Source organism: Tenrec ecaudatus, chromosome 1, assembly GCF_050624435.1.
Source record: "Tenrec ecaudatus isolate mTenEca1 chromosome 1, mTenEca1.hap1, whole genome shotgun sequence".
NCBI classification, from domain to species: domain Eukaryota; kingdom Metazoa; phylum Chordata; class Mammalia; order Afrosoricida; family Tenrecidae; genus Tenrec; species Tenrec ecaudatus.
The window spans coordinates 79,324,057-79,340,740 of record NC_134530.1 but is presented as its reverse complement, the minus strand read 5'-3'; the positions used below and the strand labels follow the sequence as shown (position 1 = coordinate 79,340,740).

The 16,684-nt window shown below is 41.4% G+C and overlaps 1 protein-coding gene across 3 annotated transcripts in view; it reads left to right on the top strand.

The window, feature by feature from the left end:
- Positions 1–16,684, top strand: part of IFT25 (intraflagellar transport 25) — a 50,490-nt gene that overhangs the window by 6,457 nt on the left and 27,349 nt on the right. For all 3 annotated transcript variants that reach the window (XM_075556496.1, XM_075556489.1, XM_075556505.1), the window contains exon 2: positions 7,347–7,459. In XM_075556496.1, the coding sequence (XP_075412611.1) occupies positions 7,362–7,459 (98 nt within the window). In that variant the 5' untranslated portion in view covers positions 7,347–7,361. The remainder of the gene's footprint in view (positions 1–7,346; positions 7,460–16,684) is intronic.

The following is a 16,684-nucleotide window of genomic DNA, read 5'->3' as shown; positions in this document are numbered from 1 at the left end:
GAAGATAAACAAGCGGCCATCTAGCTCAGAAGCAACAAAGCCCACATGGAAGAAGCACACCAGCCTGTGCGATCACGAGGTACCAAAGGGACCAGGTATAAGGCATCATGCAAAATATAAATATATATATATATATATATATATATATATATATATATATATATACACACACACACACACCATAGTGAATGAAGGGGGAAGTGCAGAGTGGAGACCCAAAGCCCATTTGTCGGCCACTGGAGATCCCCTCACAGAGAGAGGTTTAGGAGAGGAGATGGGTCAGTCGGTGCGATGTAGTACCGATGAACACAGCTTTTCCCCAGATCCTAGATGCTTCCTCCCCCCAACTACCATGATCCGAATTCTACCTTGCAAGTCTGGATAGGGCAGAGGTTGTACACTGGTGCATATGGGAGCTGGAGGCACAGGGAATCCAGGGTGGATGTTACCTTCAGGACCAGGGGTGTGAGGGGTGATGCTGGGAGAGTGTAGGGTGAGTGGGTTGGAAAGGGGGAACCGATTGCAGGGATCCACATGTGACCTCCTCCTTGGGAGACGGATGGCAGAGAAGGGGGAGAGGGGAGACTCCGGATAGGGCAAGATATGACAAAGTAACAATCTATAACTTATCAAGGGCTCATGGGGGAGGAGGGATCGGGGAAGGAGGGGAAAAATAAAGAGGATCTGATGCAAAGGGCTTAAGTGGAGAGCAAATGCTTTGAGAATGATTGGGGCAGGGAATGTATGGATGTGCTTTATACAATTGATGTATGTATATGTATGGATTGTGATAAGAATTGTATGAGCCCCTAGTTCAAAAAACAAACAAAAACCAATGACATAAAAAATAAAAGCCTGTAAATTGGTAAAAAAGAAAAAAATATTTCACAATATAAAAAAAAAAGATGCTGTTCTTTGTAACTGGAACACATAGGTCGGAGACTACCTGTACGTCTCCATTTCCCACCTCCCCTGTTAAGTAACCACTAATAATACAGTTTAATTTCAATGTATTTGCCTTTTCTGGAGAATTCATTTCTAAGTGGTCTCAGAACGTTCATCCATTTGTGAACGGCTTATTTCGGACAAAATAATTGTGTGGGGGGAGGGGGTGGTGTGGTGTGGTCGTGGCATGTGATAGGGGAACCTTGGTGGGGCAGTAGGGAGTTACATGTTGAGCTGCTAAACACAAGGTCAGCCGTTCAAAATCACCAGCTGCTCTGTGAGAGAAAGATGAGGCTTTCTACTTCCATAAAGAGTTACAGCTTAGAAATCCACAGAGGCTGTTCTTCCCTGTCCAGTAGGGTCGTTATGAATCAGAATTGACTACAGTATTATATCATTTTATTTAGTCACCTATTGATGGACAGTTGGATTGTTTCCACCTTGTAGCTGTTGTGAGCAGTACCCCAGTGAGCAGTGGGGTATAAATAACTGTTGGCTTTCAGCCCTTGTGGATGGATTCTTAGAAGTGGAGCTGCTGGACCACCTGGTCGTCCTGTGTTTTAACTTTTTGAGATGCTACCATGCTGTTCTCCACAGTGGTTGCTGCATTTTACAGTTGCACCAACTGCACATGAAGATTCCAGTTCCTCCACATCCTTGCCATGAATTGTTGCTTTCCACTTTTTTGCAATATACTTTCCTTTGTAAAAGCTAACAAGTAGTGACTCTGACACCAGTAGTCCTGTGCAATGCTCTCAATTCAATCATCTCTGCTTTTTAAAAAATCTGACGTGCACAAATAAAGCTAACAGTGTATGTTTCCCGAGAGATGGCTCTGAGGTGAAGAATATTGAAAATGTTTGTCACCAGTGGCCGATAACGTAGCAGTTATGTGTTCAGCCGGGACAGGAACTTAGTTTTAGCTAAGAATAAGGAAGAAATGTATCTGAAGTGTGACAAAGCAGTTTGGCTCTTGTATTCACACAAACCAATGTGAGTCCTGGTGCTGTAACCATGGCTTTTAATACTAGCGAGACTAGTTACAGTAGAACACCAACAACTTCATGTCACTAAATATAAAAGCTAAGAAGAAATGGATCATCTTCTACACAGTTCTGGCTAAATGAGCCCTGGTGGTGTCGTGGTTACACTGGGCTGCTCACCACTAGGTCAGCCGTTGGCAAACACTAGCTGCTCCTGGGGAGGAAGATGAGGCTGTCTGCTCCTGTGAGGAGATACTGTCTCGAAAACCCACAAAGGCAGTTCTGTTTTGCCCTGTGGGTTTACTCGGAGTCGTCACTTACTCTGTGGCAGTGAGTTTGGTGTGGGTTATAGATCATCAGAATAAACTCAAAGTATACAAAGCCTGAAAAGAACCATTGGTACTTGGATCAGTCAAAAATCGACCCACAGACACTTCACTAGGTTTAAAGGAACCCATAACCCCTACCACTGTCATTGCCACCAAGTGGGTTCCAACTCTGAATGACTACAATACAGAAAAGAATTGCCGTGTAGGGCTTTCCCAGTCTGCAAGTCCTGACAAGGGCAGGCTGTTGAGCACCACACCTTTTCATTAGCAGACAACCACTTAACCCACTGAGCCACTAGGTTTCCTTAAATAGCCACTGCTTTAGACAGATTTCCCAACTACTAGAAAAGGAGGGAAAGTCTCCGCTTTCCTGTGGGCAGTACAGTCTTGCCTCCAAAGCCAGACATGTGCTGCGTTAATGGGATTTTACAGGCCAGTCCGACTTACAAACATAATCACAAAAATATTAAATAATGGTTGGGCGGGGGGAATTAAATAAAACAAAGTCCAACTGAGGATAAAAATAACACACTTTGACCATGTAACTAAAAGTGGATGCCAGGAACCAAGGATATGAAGTCATGAGAAAGTCTGGACTTAATTCACATTACAAAGTGTAGCAAAATCCGAATGACCATTTGAGGTGTTAGAAAAGCAGCTGATAAAGCCTAGTCCTCATCATGCATATGAAAGTGGCAGTGGTCTCCCGGCTGGTGAGAGCTCATCCCTTAGAGAATTCCATTCTTTTAGATGCCCTTGCGCCCACGTTTCTTTGAAGACTTAAGATTACGATTTCTCAGTCTGAGGTTTTTCATTATGGTGGGAATGATGGTCTGTATCTAAATTGCAAATGTAACTTCAAAAATTATTGTAAATCTGCAGCCAAGGCTAGTCATAAATACATAGCCTGATGGAACATATTTAATACCTGTGAGCATTTTGTGTATGGCAAAAGAAACATTACCAGTAATGGAGAAAGTAAATTATTGGATGACTGATGTTGAAACTGTTAGATATACTTTTGGAGACACATATTAGACCATTGGGCATTCTACTCCTGTAACAAGTGACAGTCTCGGACACTCATGGACAGTTCTACACTATCCTGTAGGGTTGCTATGTGTTGGCATCCACACGATGGCAGCGAGTTTGGTTTTGGTCTGACATTATATTCCAAATAAGATCTAGATAGATTTTTTAAAATCTAAAGCAAAACATTTCTAAGGGAAAAATACCCACAGGAGGATATTTTTTATGACCTTAGGAAAGAAATTTCATAAAACATCCTCCACAAGCCTAAACTATAAAGGAGCATACTGATAGATTTGACTACATTGAAGTTTGAAACTCCTGCCCAATAGCACTGAGAAGCCACAAGTACCTAGGAACAACTATAACAGAAGACAGGCAAGACCTCTGTGTTATAATCTCTGAAACATTGTTGAGGGAAATTGAAGATGACGTTAATGAACGGAGGGATACATCATGCTCATAAATGGGAAGATTCTCAATCTTGTAAAGATAGATATTCATTGATTTACTACTGATTCAATAGACCCTCTGTTAAAATCTCAGCAATTTCTCCCCTTAAAAAACATGATTGAAAACAAAAACTTGGTTGGTTCTATAGTTTATGTGGAAATATAAAAGACTACGCATAACCAAGACAATTTTAAAGAAGCAAGCAGTCAGTTGGAGTATAAAGCTCAAAAACTCTGACTGTGGGATTAGCACAAGAATAGACAAATAAAAAACAAAACAAACAAACAAAAAAAGAACAGACAAATAGATCATAGGAACAAAATAAAGAGTGCAGAAACAGACCAGGGGTACACATGGATATATGATAGAAGACTGTGGAGCAGTGGAATCAATTGACTATCCAGATTAAAAAACAAAAAGAGGTTTACTGAACTTCATATCTTATTAAAAATCTGTATCAGGTAGAATATAGAGCCAAATGCAAATGTTCAATCATTAAAGCATTTTCAAGCAAGACTACCATAATATCTAGGTCGGAAAAGGGTGCTAACACAAATAATAAAAATACTTACCTTAAGGGGGGTGGTGTAAAAAGGTAGATTGAATTATGTTGAAGGTCAGAATTTCTCTCTATTAGAAGTCACCTTAAGGAGATTGGACAATTCTTCATGATGTGATTGAACTATTAAATTATATAATAAGTGAATTACATGCCATTAAAACTATGGGGGGGGGGGCGTCACCATGAGTGGAGAGCAAAAAGCCACAGGGAGCGTGAATAGCTACGGAATGGGAGAAGATGTGCCCAATACATGAGAGAGACAATAGAGCCACGACACAAGGCAAGAAACAGCAAATGATGTTGTTGCTGATTTTCAGGTTTTCCAACTTACAGGGCCCCGTGTGTGTCTGTGTGTAATAGAACCCAGGGTTGGCCAGTCTTGTGCCCTCTTCAGGTGGTTTTGAGTTCAGTGTTGCTACCACTGCACCAGTTTGTCTCACTGAGGGCCAAACGTCCTCCAGCCATCCCTCCCTCCCTCCCTCCTAATGTTGCATCCAAAATAAGGAAGTACAAGTCTCAAGACAACACTCTGTGACTGGTTTTCAGAAGCAACTCACGAGGCCTTCCTTTCTTGTTCCTCTTCCTCTAGAAGCGTCACTGACCCCTTTCCAGCATCATCACCACTCAAAAGCCACCACCGTACGACAGACTGTCAGAGGGGTAATAGAAATCACAGGCGAGGCCTGTATTCATTGACAGGAAGACTTATTAAAAGATAGTCAACCTTACTGGTAAACATGAAAATACAAAGTAAATTTTACTGAGATACATTTCACACCAGTGAGCCTGACTAACACCAGCGTGCCAACAATATTGCAAGTTGCTAAGACTGAGGCGGCAGAAGTGCTCATACACTGGATAGAAGTTGTAAATTGTTATAATTTAGAGAACAAATAAATTAGTGACTAGAATTATACAGATGCTAAATCTTCATAATTTTATTTCTATGGATGGGGACTTTTATCATAAAAACTCACTCCACTTGTGTATTAGAATCTGCACAGATATGCACTGCAAACTTGTTTATAAGAGCACAACATTTGATGTCTTACTATCCATCATAGAGAAATAGAGTAATATCTTACAGTTAAAGTGAGCAAAGTAGATATATATGTATCAACATGGTAAAATCTTGAAAACCTAATAAGTGAAGAGTGACGAAAGGAAATAGATATGCTATAAAACCGTCTGAGGGTGAAGACAGCAGTATATATTGTGTATGGATACGTGGACCCAGCACCATCGAGCGTTCTTTCAGAGTTTCTGAGAGTGTCGATCTGAGCAGGAGCCACCTTGGAACCACCAACTTGCTGTTAGCAGCCCAAGGTCTGAGCACAGCATCCTCAGGCCTCCATTGAACACTAATCCAAACAAAACCAAAAAACTCAAGGCCAGGGAGTCCATGCTGACTTAGTGACCCTGTAGGACAGGGTACAACTGCCCCTGTGAGTTTCTGAGACTGCTCATCTTTACTGGAGTAGAAAGCCCCGTCTTCCTCCCACAAAGCCACTGGTGGTTTCAAACTGTCGACCTTTCAGTTAGCAGCCCAACTCGTAACCACTTCACCACCAGAGCTCCTTGATTTATGACAACAGATAAGCTCAAACATTAAAATATCGTCACACCTTCAGACTTGTTACCTCCACCCAACTAAGAGAATAGGATCAGTGAGAGCTGGCCTAACTTAAAAAAAACAAACCCTAAAGTAGTCATATTAAAGTATCAACCTTTATTGATCTGGACAAAGTACACAGTTGTCTACTATATTTAAAAGTCTCAGTTCTTGTTCATTTGTTTCAACTATCTTTAATAAATTAGACTGGAGCCAGAGTATAAATGATATTAGGTACCACTAGAAGCCACCTTCCCTCTTCTCAACTGGTTCCTTCCTTTAACTCTGTAGATATAGACACTGCATCTGCAAACTGGTTTGTGCCCTCTCACCAGCAATGGAGAAGGCAGCAGTGAGTGGAGGGCACCTTTCACACCTCCTGTAGGACAGCTCACCGGTAGCCTTGCAGAATACCTTTTCTGAATTTAATAGATTCCCCTGCCACAGAAATGCCTTTAACCTGTGGCCCAGGTGCCTCCCCCTTCCAATAGCTGTTTTGCAATAAAATTGACATATCATACACTTTCATAGTTCAGCTCTTCCGTCCTCCAGTATTTGCCATTTGTTCCCCAGTTCCCCTCAACCTCCCCCCACCACCTGTTCTCTCTGACAAGACAAGCCTTTACATCAATTACTGTCTCTATATATTTCATCCCTTTTGTGGTTTAGGTACTGAGAAACATTCCAATGACAAATAATAAGGAAAGAAAAGACCACCAACAACATTAAAATAAGCTAGAGCGAGAAACCAGATAGAAGTATTTAAACCTGGGACAAATCCAGAATGGGTCAAGAGGGAGATCAGCTGACCAGGTCTCCTATGATATCAAATAGTTCCATCCACCATAATCAAGTTTACAGTAATCTTTCCATGTGATTGTTTTTGACTTCTAAAAGGAAAATCAAGACTGTCTACTCCTTTCAATCACCAGCTCAACAAGAAAGTAAACAAATGAGGCTAAGGTGTAGATAAAATTGTTTGCCATTCCAGTCGATAAATGCATAGATAAGCAGTCACAAAACAACTATTTTTATCCTGCAGGTTTCTGCTAATTTTAGAAATACAACAGCTATAAATAAAAAATGTTAAATTAATCCACCCTTTCATGTCACTTTTGCTTGTTAACCATTTCCACAAAAATACTGAGAGCTTTTAATTTTAGCAGAAAAATGATGACAATTATGTTAATCAAGGACTTGTTTTGAGGCACTGAACAGGTGGCAAAAGTCCAATCAATTTATCCTTGGACCAGCTTAGCAGTTTACGTATGCAAACAAGCATGCCGGGATCCCTCCCCTTGTTGAATAGCTAGGTTGTTACACAGAAGGTTTGCCTGGCAACAGGATTCCCTCTCTCTTCCTCTCCCCAGAAGCAAAAAGCACGGAGAATCAGCAAGCATTTGTTACGTTTGTTTTGGCTTGCTCTTTTGCAGGGTAAAGGCTTTAAAATGAGAAAAATTGATCTCTGTTTGAGCTCTGAAGGGACTGAAGTGATTTTAGCTACGTCCAGCGATGAAAAGCACCCGCCTGAGAACATCATCGACGGGTAAGGTTACCCTTCCTGCTGGGTCAGCGCACCCCTGGGGGACGGAGCCCTGCTGCACAGCAGCTAGCGCTGGGAGACAGAGCCTGTGGAGTGTTTGGAGAACTAGATTGCCTGATGGTGTTCCCTGAGCACCGCTCTTGGTGCTCATTCAGTTGGGCTACTTGGTGTTGAGCCTTCTGTTGTAATCCCTACATGATCTCTGTATACAAACAGCTTTTCCCCACCAAGAAGTGGTTCAGCAAGGCAAGCACCCAAACATTTAATAAAAGGGTAAATATGAATGTCTGGTGAGGGTTTTATTGGGGGGTTTTCTCTTCAGTAGCAATGTCATGTGAACAGGAAGTGAGTGTAAGTGTTGTAACTGGATTTGCTACCCGTTTCCTTACTGGAGCTAAACTCCGTCTTTGCTGCAGTGATTGCTTCGCTTCCTGATGCCCTGCGTGGTTGCTTGCAGCTCAGTTTCTTGATGCCATCCCCGTGTCTACTCTTCCCTGCGCTGGCGCTTAGTCCACAATAGAGATGCGTGTCGTTCGTAGACTCTTAAAGTCCAAGAAAGAGTAGTTAATGGGAGAACTTTTTTTGTCCCTACTTCTGTGGTTTACACATTGGGCTGCTATTTGCAAGGTCAGCAGTTTGAACCCACCAGCTACTCCTCGGGAAAAGGATGAGACTCTACTCCTGTAAAGATTTACAGCCTCAGAAACCCTACTGTGCCCTATAGAGTTGCTATCAGTTGCAAACAACTCGATAGCCGTGATTTTTGTTTTGTTATTTTTAATTGTTCTCTTGATTTCTTTTTCTTGGTATCTGTACAATAACAGAGCTTGGCTCCTAAAATCATTTACTTTCAGAACTGGAGGAGTTAGAGTTCATCCTGTCGAAACCCTTCATTTTAGACTTGTGGTAAGAGAGGTCCAAGTAGGTTAAATGCTAGTTTAAACCCGAGAAAGCAAAGCAAGTTGCACCACAAGCAGCTTGTGATTTTGTGTGTTCTGTTACGGGGCTTTTGGTCTCGATAGACTTCTAGCAACTCTCTCTTCCTTTAGCCCAGTTGTTATCTCTGGCGTTTGCCCTGTCTCTCTCAGGTAGGTTAAGCTTAGCTCTTTGATGGATTCCCACTGCATTTGGCATCTACATCTCTATTATCTCATTTACCCCGTTAGAGTGTAATTTTAATGTTCCTGGGAGGCAAAAAAGATTGTGTCTTGTTCACTTTTTGGTCTGTAGTGTCTTAAATTTTTGTGAGTTCAGTCGAATTAGGTTGGTTGAATTCCACTAGTAGATAGTGGCAGAGCATGTATGAAGGTAAGTAAAAAATTACTGCTCCTGAGGTTCCAAGGGCTTCCTTATTCCAAATAAGACATATTTCAGCGTGACTCTGATCAGTGGATGGTGTCAGACAGGCTCTCTCACCGGTGCACTTGTCTCGGTCTCATCTGGGTGCTTTCAAAATAGAAGTGCTGTGGGTGCAGGGGCTTCCGGGAAGGTTCGACTCAGAGAGGCCAGCCCAGGTTATTGTCACTGTATTTGAAATTCCAAAGGGCTGGGCTTGATGGATTTTCTTAAGGACACAGGACAATCGTGGGGCTTTTGATGAAGAGGTTTTCAGGAACCAAAACTGCCTTGGTGAAAAGAGGCCAGGAAAGTTGTGCCGAGGAGGATTTTTCCCGTGACGACGATGCACCTGCTCGTTCATCAAGGGTAGCCGGGGCTGCCCCATGACAGTTGCATTGGGAACCTTACCTCATCTATCCTTCAGCCCAGATCTTGCCCCATCACATGTCTTCTTGTTCCCCAAACTCAAAGAACATTGAAAAGGAACGTGATTAGCATCCTCAAGGATGCCAAAACTGCCATTTCCATATGGTGTGTAAACCAAAGAGCACAGACGTATCAATAGATGGAAACACAGCCTTCAGAAGTATGTGGACCTACATATGTTGAAAAACAACAACTTCACATTTTGATGTTTTTGTTTAGTAAAAAATTCTATAATTTCGCACCAGTACTTTTTATTTCCCTTCTCGTATGTATGTATGTGTGTTCATAGAACTTTATCAAGCTATAGATGCCATCTCATTTCATCCTCACCGTAAGCTAAAAGGGTGAAAATTACTTTTTCAAAATTACAAAAATAAGCAAGTTGCTGAATCAAGACTATCACAGATTTTCTAACTTCTAGTTAAGGGGTCTTTGTACTAATGCACATCCAAGATGTGTTTGATTAGTTATTTTATCATCTTATTTTTTTCCTGTATCTGTTAATCCTTACTTTTTTCACTAAGGTGAAATTCAGCTACTTATTCCAATCTTCCATGGAGGAGAAAAACAAATGTGGGAACGGCTGTAAAGCTACACAGGACCATAGAGATTCACCTCAAATTGTTTGCCAGAAACAGACATCTTTCCAGAAATCTTTTCCCAGAAATAGACATCTTTCCTCTTTTTTTGGAGAGAGAGCAGTTTTCCAAGGCAAGGTCACCTTACCTTGTACCCTTTTTAGGGTGCCCTTTCTTTTAAAGAGAGAACTTTACCCACTATTAGAATTAGTTATTATCTGTAGGAAACAATAGTTTAGGTTTTCTCGCACCATATTATGAATAAGGACATACACAATATTTGTTAAAATTAGTACAGAAATCCATGTGGAATAAAAGTAGTGACAGTTCTGATAACCGAGCAGAGCACATCAGAGACTTTTAAACTCTGTGCGTAGTTTCAACAAAGTCAATTAGACTTTATAGGTTAGACATTAAAAATTATTCTCTGCTTTCAAGTTGGTTTATCTAAATGAAAATAACCATGGAGTTATTTGGAGAAAGCAGTGCTATAAATTTGCCCCTACTGGCTAGTAAGTATTGTTGAGCTTTCAATTTACTGAGAAATGAGAGCTAAGGAAAACTATTGTATGCCTACCCTTCCTTCCTTTGACATTTCTTTGCCCCTGATGTTTAGTGTGTCAGTAAAAGAGCAGAGCAGAGGTTCAGTCTCTGGAAGTAAGGTCCAGCAATCTGCTTCCAAAAGGTCACGGCCATCAGAAACCCTTGGAGTGCAGTTCTACTCTGAAACACACTGAATCTCCCTGAGAATCCACTCCAAAGCAGATGATTTGTTGTCCGGGGGGTGGGGTGGGGGAGAAGTACAGGAGACAGAATAGGTCCTTTTGACACAGATTAATAGATTAGAAAAATACTAGATTTAGAATTAAAGTTCATGGGTTTAGTGAAGTGGAAGTCCTGGTGGCATACTGGTTACTCCTTGGTATATAAACTACAGTCAGTAGTTCAAAACCAACCAACTGCTTTTGCATGAAAAAGATGAGGTTTTCTACTCTGATAAGGAGTGACAGTCTGGGAAAGCCACAGGGGCTTTCCGATAGGGTGGCTTTGAGTCGGAATGGACTCAATGGCAGTGAGAGGATAAGTGAACTCCACATGCATTTGTGTTATCTTGAGACAGTTTACCTCTTTGAGCCTCAGTGTCCTGGTCTGACAGTCTACCCACCTAACATTGCTGTGCAAAAAATTGATTTGACCCAATAGATGTGAAAGATTGTTAGCTTTAAAGCAACATATAGAAGAAAACGTTAGATAATTTCATTATAACTAATTATAGGATTGAGTTATCTGTCATTGCAAAACCCAAGTGTGTTTCCACATATTATTTGATGCTGTCATTTATTGAAAAAGCCCAAAGAAGAACATAGAATAATTAATATTTATTCAATACATTTAAATAGGTAATATTTAAAATCATATAAATATAAACAAAAGGAATTATAAAATATTACATGTAGTATAAAAGACACAGAATTTTGCATCAGGAGACCTAGTCTTTGTTTTTTAAAACTGTTTTACTGAGACGGAGTCTGTCCCCACCAGCCGTGGCAGATCCCTGTGCCACGTACTTTTGGGCTCTATAGTGTTGCCAGTTCTGGACACTTCACGTAAATGGAACCGTACAATTTGTGGTCTTTTGGAATTAACTTCTTTTGCTGAGTCGGGGCGGGGTCCTGAAAAAGGACCTATAAAATAATGACTTCAGTGACATACATTGTAAAACAGTCTAACATATATGAATTGTATTTCCTGATAAGAGATTAAGAGAATAAATGTTTGGATATATAATGACTGAAATTTCCCAGTTTTATTGAACAAAAAACTGCCAATTTAAGGATCCTAGAAATTCAGAAAACCTCAAGCTGATGATATGATACATAGAAATGATACCATACATAGAGATAATATGACTAAACTGCTGAAAAATAAAAATAAAGGGGAAAAAGTTTTAAAACAGTTAAAGGAAAGAACATGTTACATGAGTACAGCAGACTTTACATCATAAAGAATCGAAGATAAAAGGAAGTGAGAAAAAATTTACTACTGAAAAATAAAAAAAGAAAAGGAGGAAACAATTGTCAACCCAGAGTCACAAATTAGAGTAAATTAGAGGTATTTTATTCAGCACAAGTGAATCCCACAGAGGATGCTAAAGGAATTTCTCTAGGTTGAAGATATGCAGTAATACGAGGTGGAAACTAACATTTCTAGGCAGCAGTTCAGAGGATCTCAAATGGTACATGTGGGGCTGTATATAACAAAAGCTACCTTTTCTTCAGTCATCAGTCAGTTTGCCGTGTTGTGTGTTGCTTGTTGCTATGCTGGAAGCAATCCCAGAAGGATTTGAAATAGCAGCAGCATCACCCATGGTGAAGAGGCTTCAGTGCAACTTCCACACTCAAACAAACATGAAATGAGGACCTGATTATCTAATTCTAAAAATATTGAGCCAGTAGTATTAAATAAAGGAAAAGACCAAGCGACACTGAAAGCAATGGTGAAAAACAAGACTCCAGGAATTGATAGAACACTAATTGAGATGTTTCAACGAAAGGATACAATGCTAGACGTGCTTACTTATCTACGCCAAGAAATTTAGAAGGCAACTACCTGGCCAGTCAACTAATTGACCCAAAGAGGCCCAAATTTGTGTCCATTTCAAAAGAAAGATGATCCAGCCGAATGTGGAAGTCCTTGTTATTGCCTACAAGTAAAATTTTGCTGCAGGTAATGCAAAAGTGTTTGCAGCAGTGCATTCCCAGAGAACTGCCTGAAGTCCCAGCCGGTCTCAGAAGAGGTTGCGGAGCAAGGGATATTACTATTGAGGTGGGATGGATCTTGGCTTGAAAGCATAGGATTCCAGAAAGAATTCTACTGCGTGGACTGCAATAAATTATAGAAAACATTTGTTATAGTCACATTGTGAAGAGTAAGATTTTCAGAACACTCTGTTGTGCTCATGCAGAACCTGGACATAACGAGGCGCTTGTTCAAATTGAACTTGGGGTTTTAAAAGTTCGTGGTTTAAAATCAGAAAAGGTGTGCACTTGGGTTGTATCCTTTCATGGTACTTATTAAGTCTGTATGCTGAGCAGATAGACTATTTGAAGAACAGCACATCACCAGGATTAGTGGAATGCTCATTAACAATATGCCACGTCAGAGCTTTGCTTGTTTAAAGGGAAAACAATTCGATGCACTATTGATGAATGATGAAGACCAAAACCTACAGCCTTAATTATGGCTTACACTTCAACATGAGCAACAGGGTCAGTACGCAGTATGATTGAGGCCGTCGGGAATGTCATCATACATGGATCCACAATCAACGCCCATGGGAATGGCTATTGAGATCAAACCGTGTATTGCATTAGGCAGATCTGCTGCAGAAGACTTCATTAAAGGGTTAAGAAGCACAGATGTTACTTTGAGGATTAAGAAGTGTCTGATACAAGCCGTGGTATTTTCAGTCACCTCATATGCATGTTTGTTAGTCTGGGTAGACTAAAGAAACAAATTCATAGACACTTGTGTATACGAAAGAATTTTATATACGAGAACAATTGAATATTGAGAAAACAGCCCAGTCCAGATCAGTCCATAAGTCTGATATTAGCCCATATGTCCAATATCAATCTATAAATTCCTCTTCAGATTCACGAAACCCATGCAATGATGCCTAATGCAGGATGATCACAGGCCAGTGGGTGGGAAGTCTTGTGGATCCGGTGGCAGTAGAAGCATCTAACACTGGTGTGGTTCTCCACACGGCTCCTTTAGCTCCAGGGCTCTGGGGGCATCAGTATAGTTCCATTAGGCTCGTTTTCAATAATGTCTCACAGGGAGTGAGTGTGTATCCCACCTCCAGTGAGCTATTTATCTCCTTAGCACCTCTAAATGAGATCATCAAGCTGCAACCTGATTGACAGGCTAGATTCCACCCTCCACAAGTTGACACCAGATTATATAACTACCATGGCCTATAAAAGCTGGATAATGAATTAGATCCAAGAACCAATGCCTGTGGATTGTGTTTGGGAAGAATATTAAATATAGCATGGACTGCAAGGTCAGCAGTTCAAAACCCCCAGCCGCTCCTAGGGAAAGGACGGAGCTTTCTACTCCTGTAAAGAATTACAGTCTTGAAAACCCATCATCAGTTTTACATTCAACAATTTGTACTCATTTTGTTTCAATTCGATTTCAATCCCATCAATGTCCTATACGTATTCCACTCTCAATGTCTCCTGTTTCCATTCCTCTTCTTTCCTTTTTTTTTTAGTATTTATTTATTTTAATTATTTTATTAGGGGCTCATGTAACTCTTATTGCAATCCATACATACATCAATTGTGTAAAGCACATTTGTACATTCATTGCCTTGATCCTCAAAACATTTGCTCTCCATCTAAGCCCCTGGCATCAGCTCCTATTTTTCCCCTTCCTTCCTGTTCCCCCCTCTCTCATGAACCCTTGATCATTTATAAATTATGATTTTGTCATATCTTGCCCTGTCTGACATCTCCCTTCACCCACTTTTCTGTTATCTTTCCCCCAGGGAGGAGGTCACATGTAGATCCTTGTAATTGGTTCCCCCTTTCCAACCCACCTACCCTCTACCCTCCTAGTATCGCTACTCACACCACTGGTCCTGAAGGGATTATCCGCCCTGGATTCTCTGTGTTTTCAGTTCCTATCTGTACCAATGTACATCCTCTGGTCTAGCCAGATTTGTAAAGTAGAATTGGGATTATGATAGTAGGTGGGGCGGAAGCATTCATGAACTAGAGGAACGTTGTGTGTTTCATCATTGCTACATTGCACCCCGATTGGCTCGTCTCCTCCCGGAGACCCTTCTGTAAAAAGATGTCCAGTAGCCTACAAATGGGTTTTGGGTCTCCACTCCGCACTACCGCCCTCATTCTCTATGGTAAGATTTTTTGTTCTGATGATGCCTGGTACCTGCTCCCTTTGAGACCTCATTATCACACAGACTGGTGTGCTTCTTCCATATGGGCTTTGTTGCTTCTGAGCTAGATGGTCGCTTGTTTACCTTCAATCCTTTAAGACCCCAGATGCTATACCTTTAGATAGTTGGGCACCATCAGCTTTCTTCGCCACATTTGCTTATGCACCCTCCTCTTCTTTCCTAATCTTTTTCTGTCCTTGGGTGAATGCTGTCCTTTTAATGTGAAGTGGTTGATTATCAAGGGATCAGGTGAGGGTGTGTGTAAGTGTTAGTTTCAGTTCCAGATCTTCAGGGTGACTTCCTTAGGGTTTAGGAAAATCCAGCTCCACGCCAGTCCCAGGCCAATTGCCCCATACTCTTAAAAACGCCAAACGGGTCAATTCATAATCATAGAAACAGAATAGAACTAGCCCTGTGGGTTTCAATAGCTGGACAACCTAGAGGAGTAGAAAACCTTGTCTTTCGCCCATGGAGCAGCTAGTAGTTTTGAACTACTGACTTTGCATGTAACCCACTATACTGCCAAGGACTGGCAATACTTAAGTCCTTCAAATCTGCTCCTACCCCTTCATAGATGATCTCCACAGTTCTAAGCTCCACATCTAGGTCCTTGACCCTTCCCAAGCTCGTGGGTTCCTCCCCACTCCTTTGCAAATTGATGTCCAGTTTTAGCAACACTACTTTCCAAAGATGCTAACTCTTTCCTATTCAATGTACCTGGTCCCCTGTCAAAGATCTGTTCATTGGTAGATGGATCCATTCTTGTACTTTGTTCCATCTGCCCATTTACTCATGGCTGCACGAGTACCAGGCTCATGTAACTACCGTCGCTGTGTAGGTTCTGAGATCCAGAAGTGAGAGGCTTCTACTTTGCTCTTCCTCCCTAACACTGCCCACTATCTATCTCACCCTTTCTCCTTGAATTCCCAATCGCTCCCCCCCCTTAAGTTGGGGGGTATTAGCTTTCCCACCTCCTCAAAGAATGCCGTTGGAGTCTAGCTACATCTGTAGACTGCCCTGGTAGCAATCATACCCTCACAAGGCCAAGCCTTCAAATCCACGAGCACAGCCCCCACTATTTTATCATGGTTAGACCCATTCCCAAGTATCCCACCCTTTGAGGGGCAACTGTAAATGGTTGTCTTTATGATTTCCCTTTCAGAACTCTCCTGGTTAACAAAGGAATCCAGCTTGAATGTTGATCGTATATACCCTTCCACTTAGACAAGTCTTTCCATTAATTCTTTGAGATTTTCTGTTTGTAGGAGCCTATCATTTACAAGTAGAGAGAGTTTCACTTCTCCACCCATTTGGATGCCCTGTAGCTCTAGCTAAGACACAACATACCAGTGCATGTGTGATCATTTTCAGATGGCAGAGGTTGGTAAGATACTAATTTTCTTCATCTTTGTCATTAGTGGTGGTGGTGTATATCTGAGGAGTTTCATGAACGGATCCTCCTTGTAGGAGTAGGAGGAGGGGCACTATCCTATCGCTGACATTGGTGTGCTTTTAGATAGATCCAGCAGGGGAGTTTCATACAGTAAAAGTGATGCCCTTCTTCTCTAACTTGGCTTCTTCATTCCCAGCATAGTAGGCTAGAAGAGTATCCAATTCAAAACTGCCAATACCAGTCCATTTGAACTCACTGGTGCCTAGGATATTGATCGTTATATGCTCTATTTCATTTTTGACAGCTTCCAATTTTCCTAGATTCATGCTCTGTTCACTCAAGCACGTCTGCTAGTTTCTTCTCGTTTGAGTCGTGCCACCTCAGCAATCGAAGGTCCTGGAGGCTGTACTGTACTCGTGTCAGTAAAGTCAGCTGCACTTTGAGGAGGCAACTCTTCCCAGTTTGTGCTTCCAACCTGAGTTGCTCCTCTTAGGCACCAGACCCTCATCCCTCATCTGTCTCAG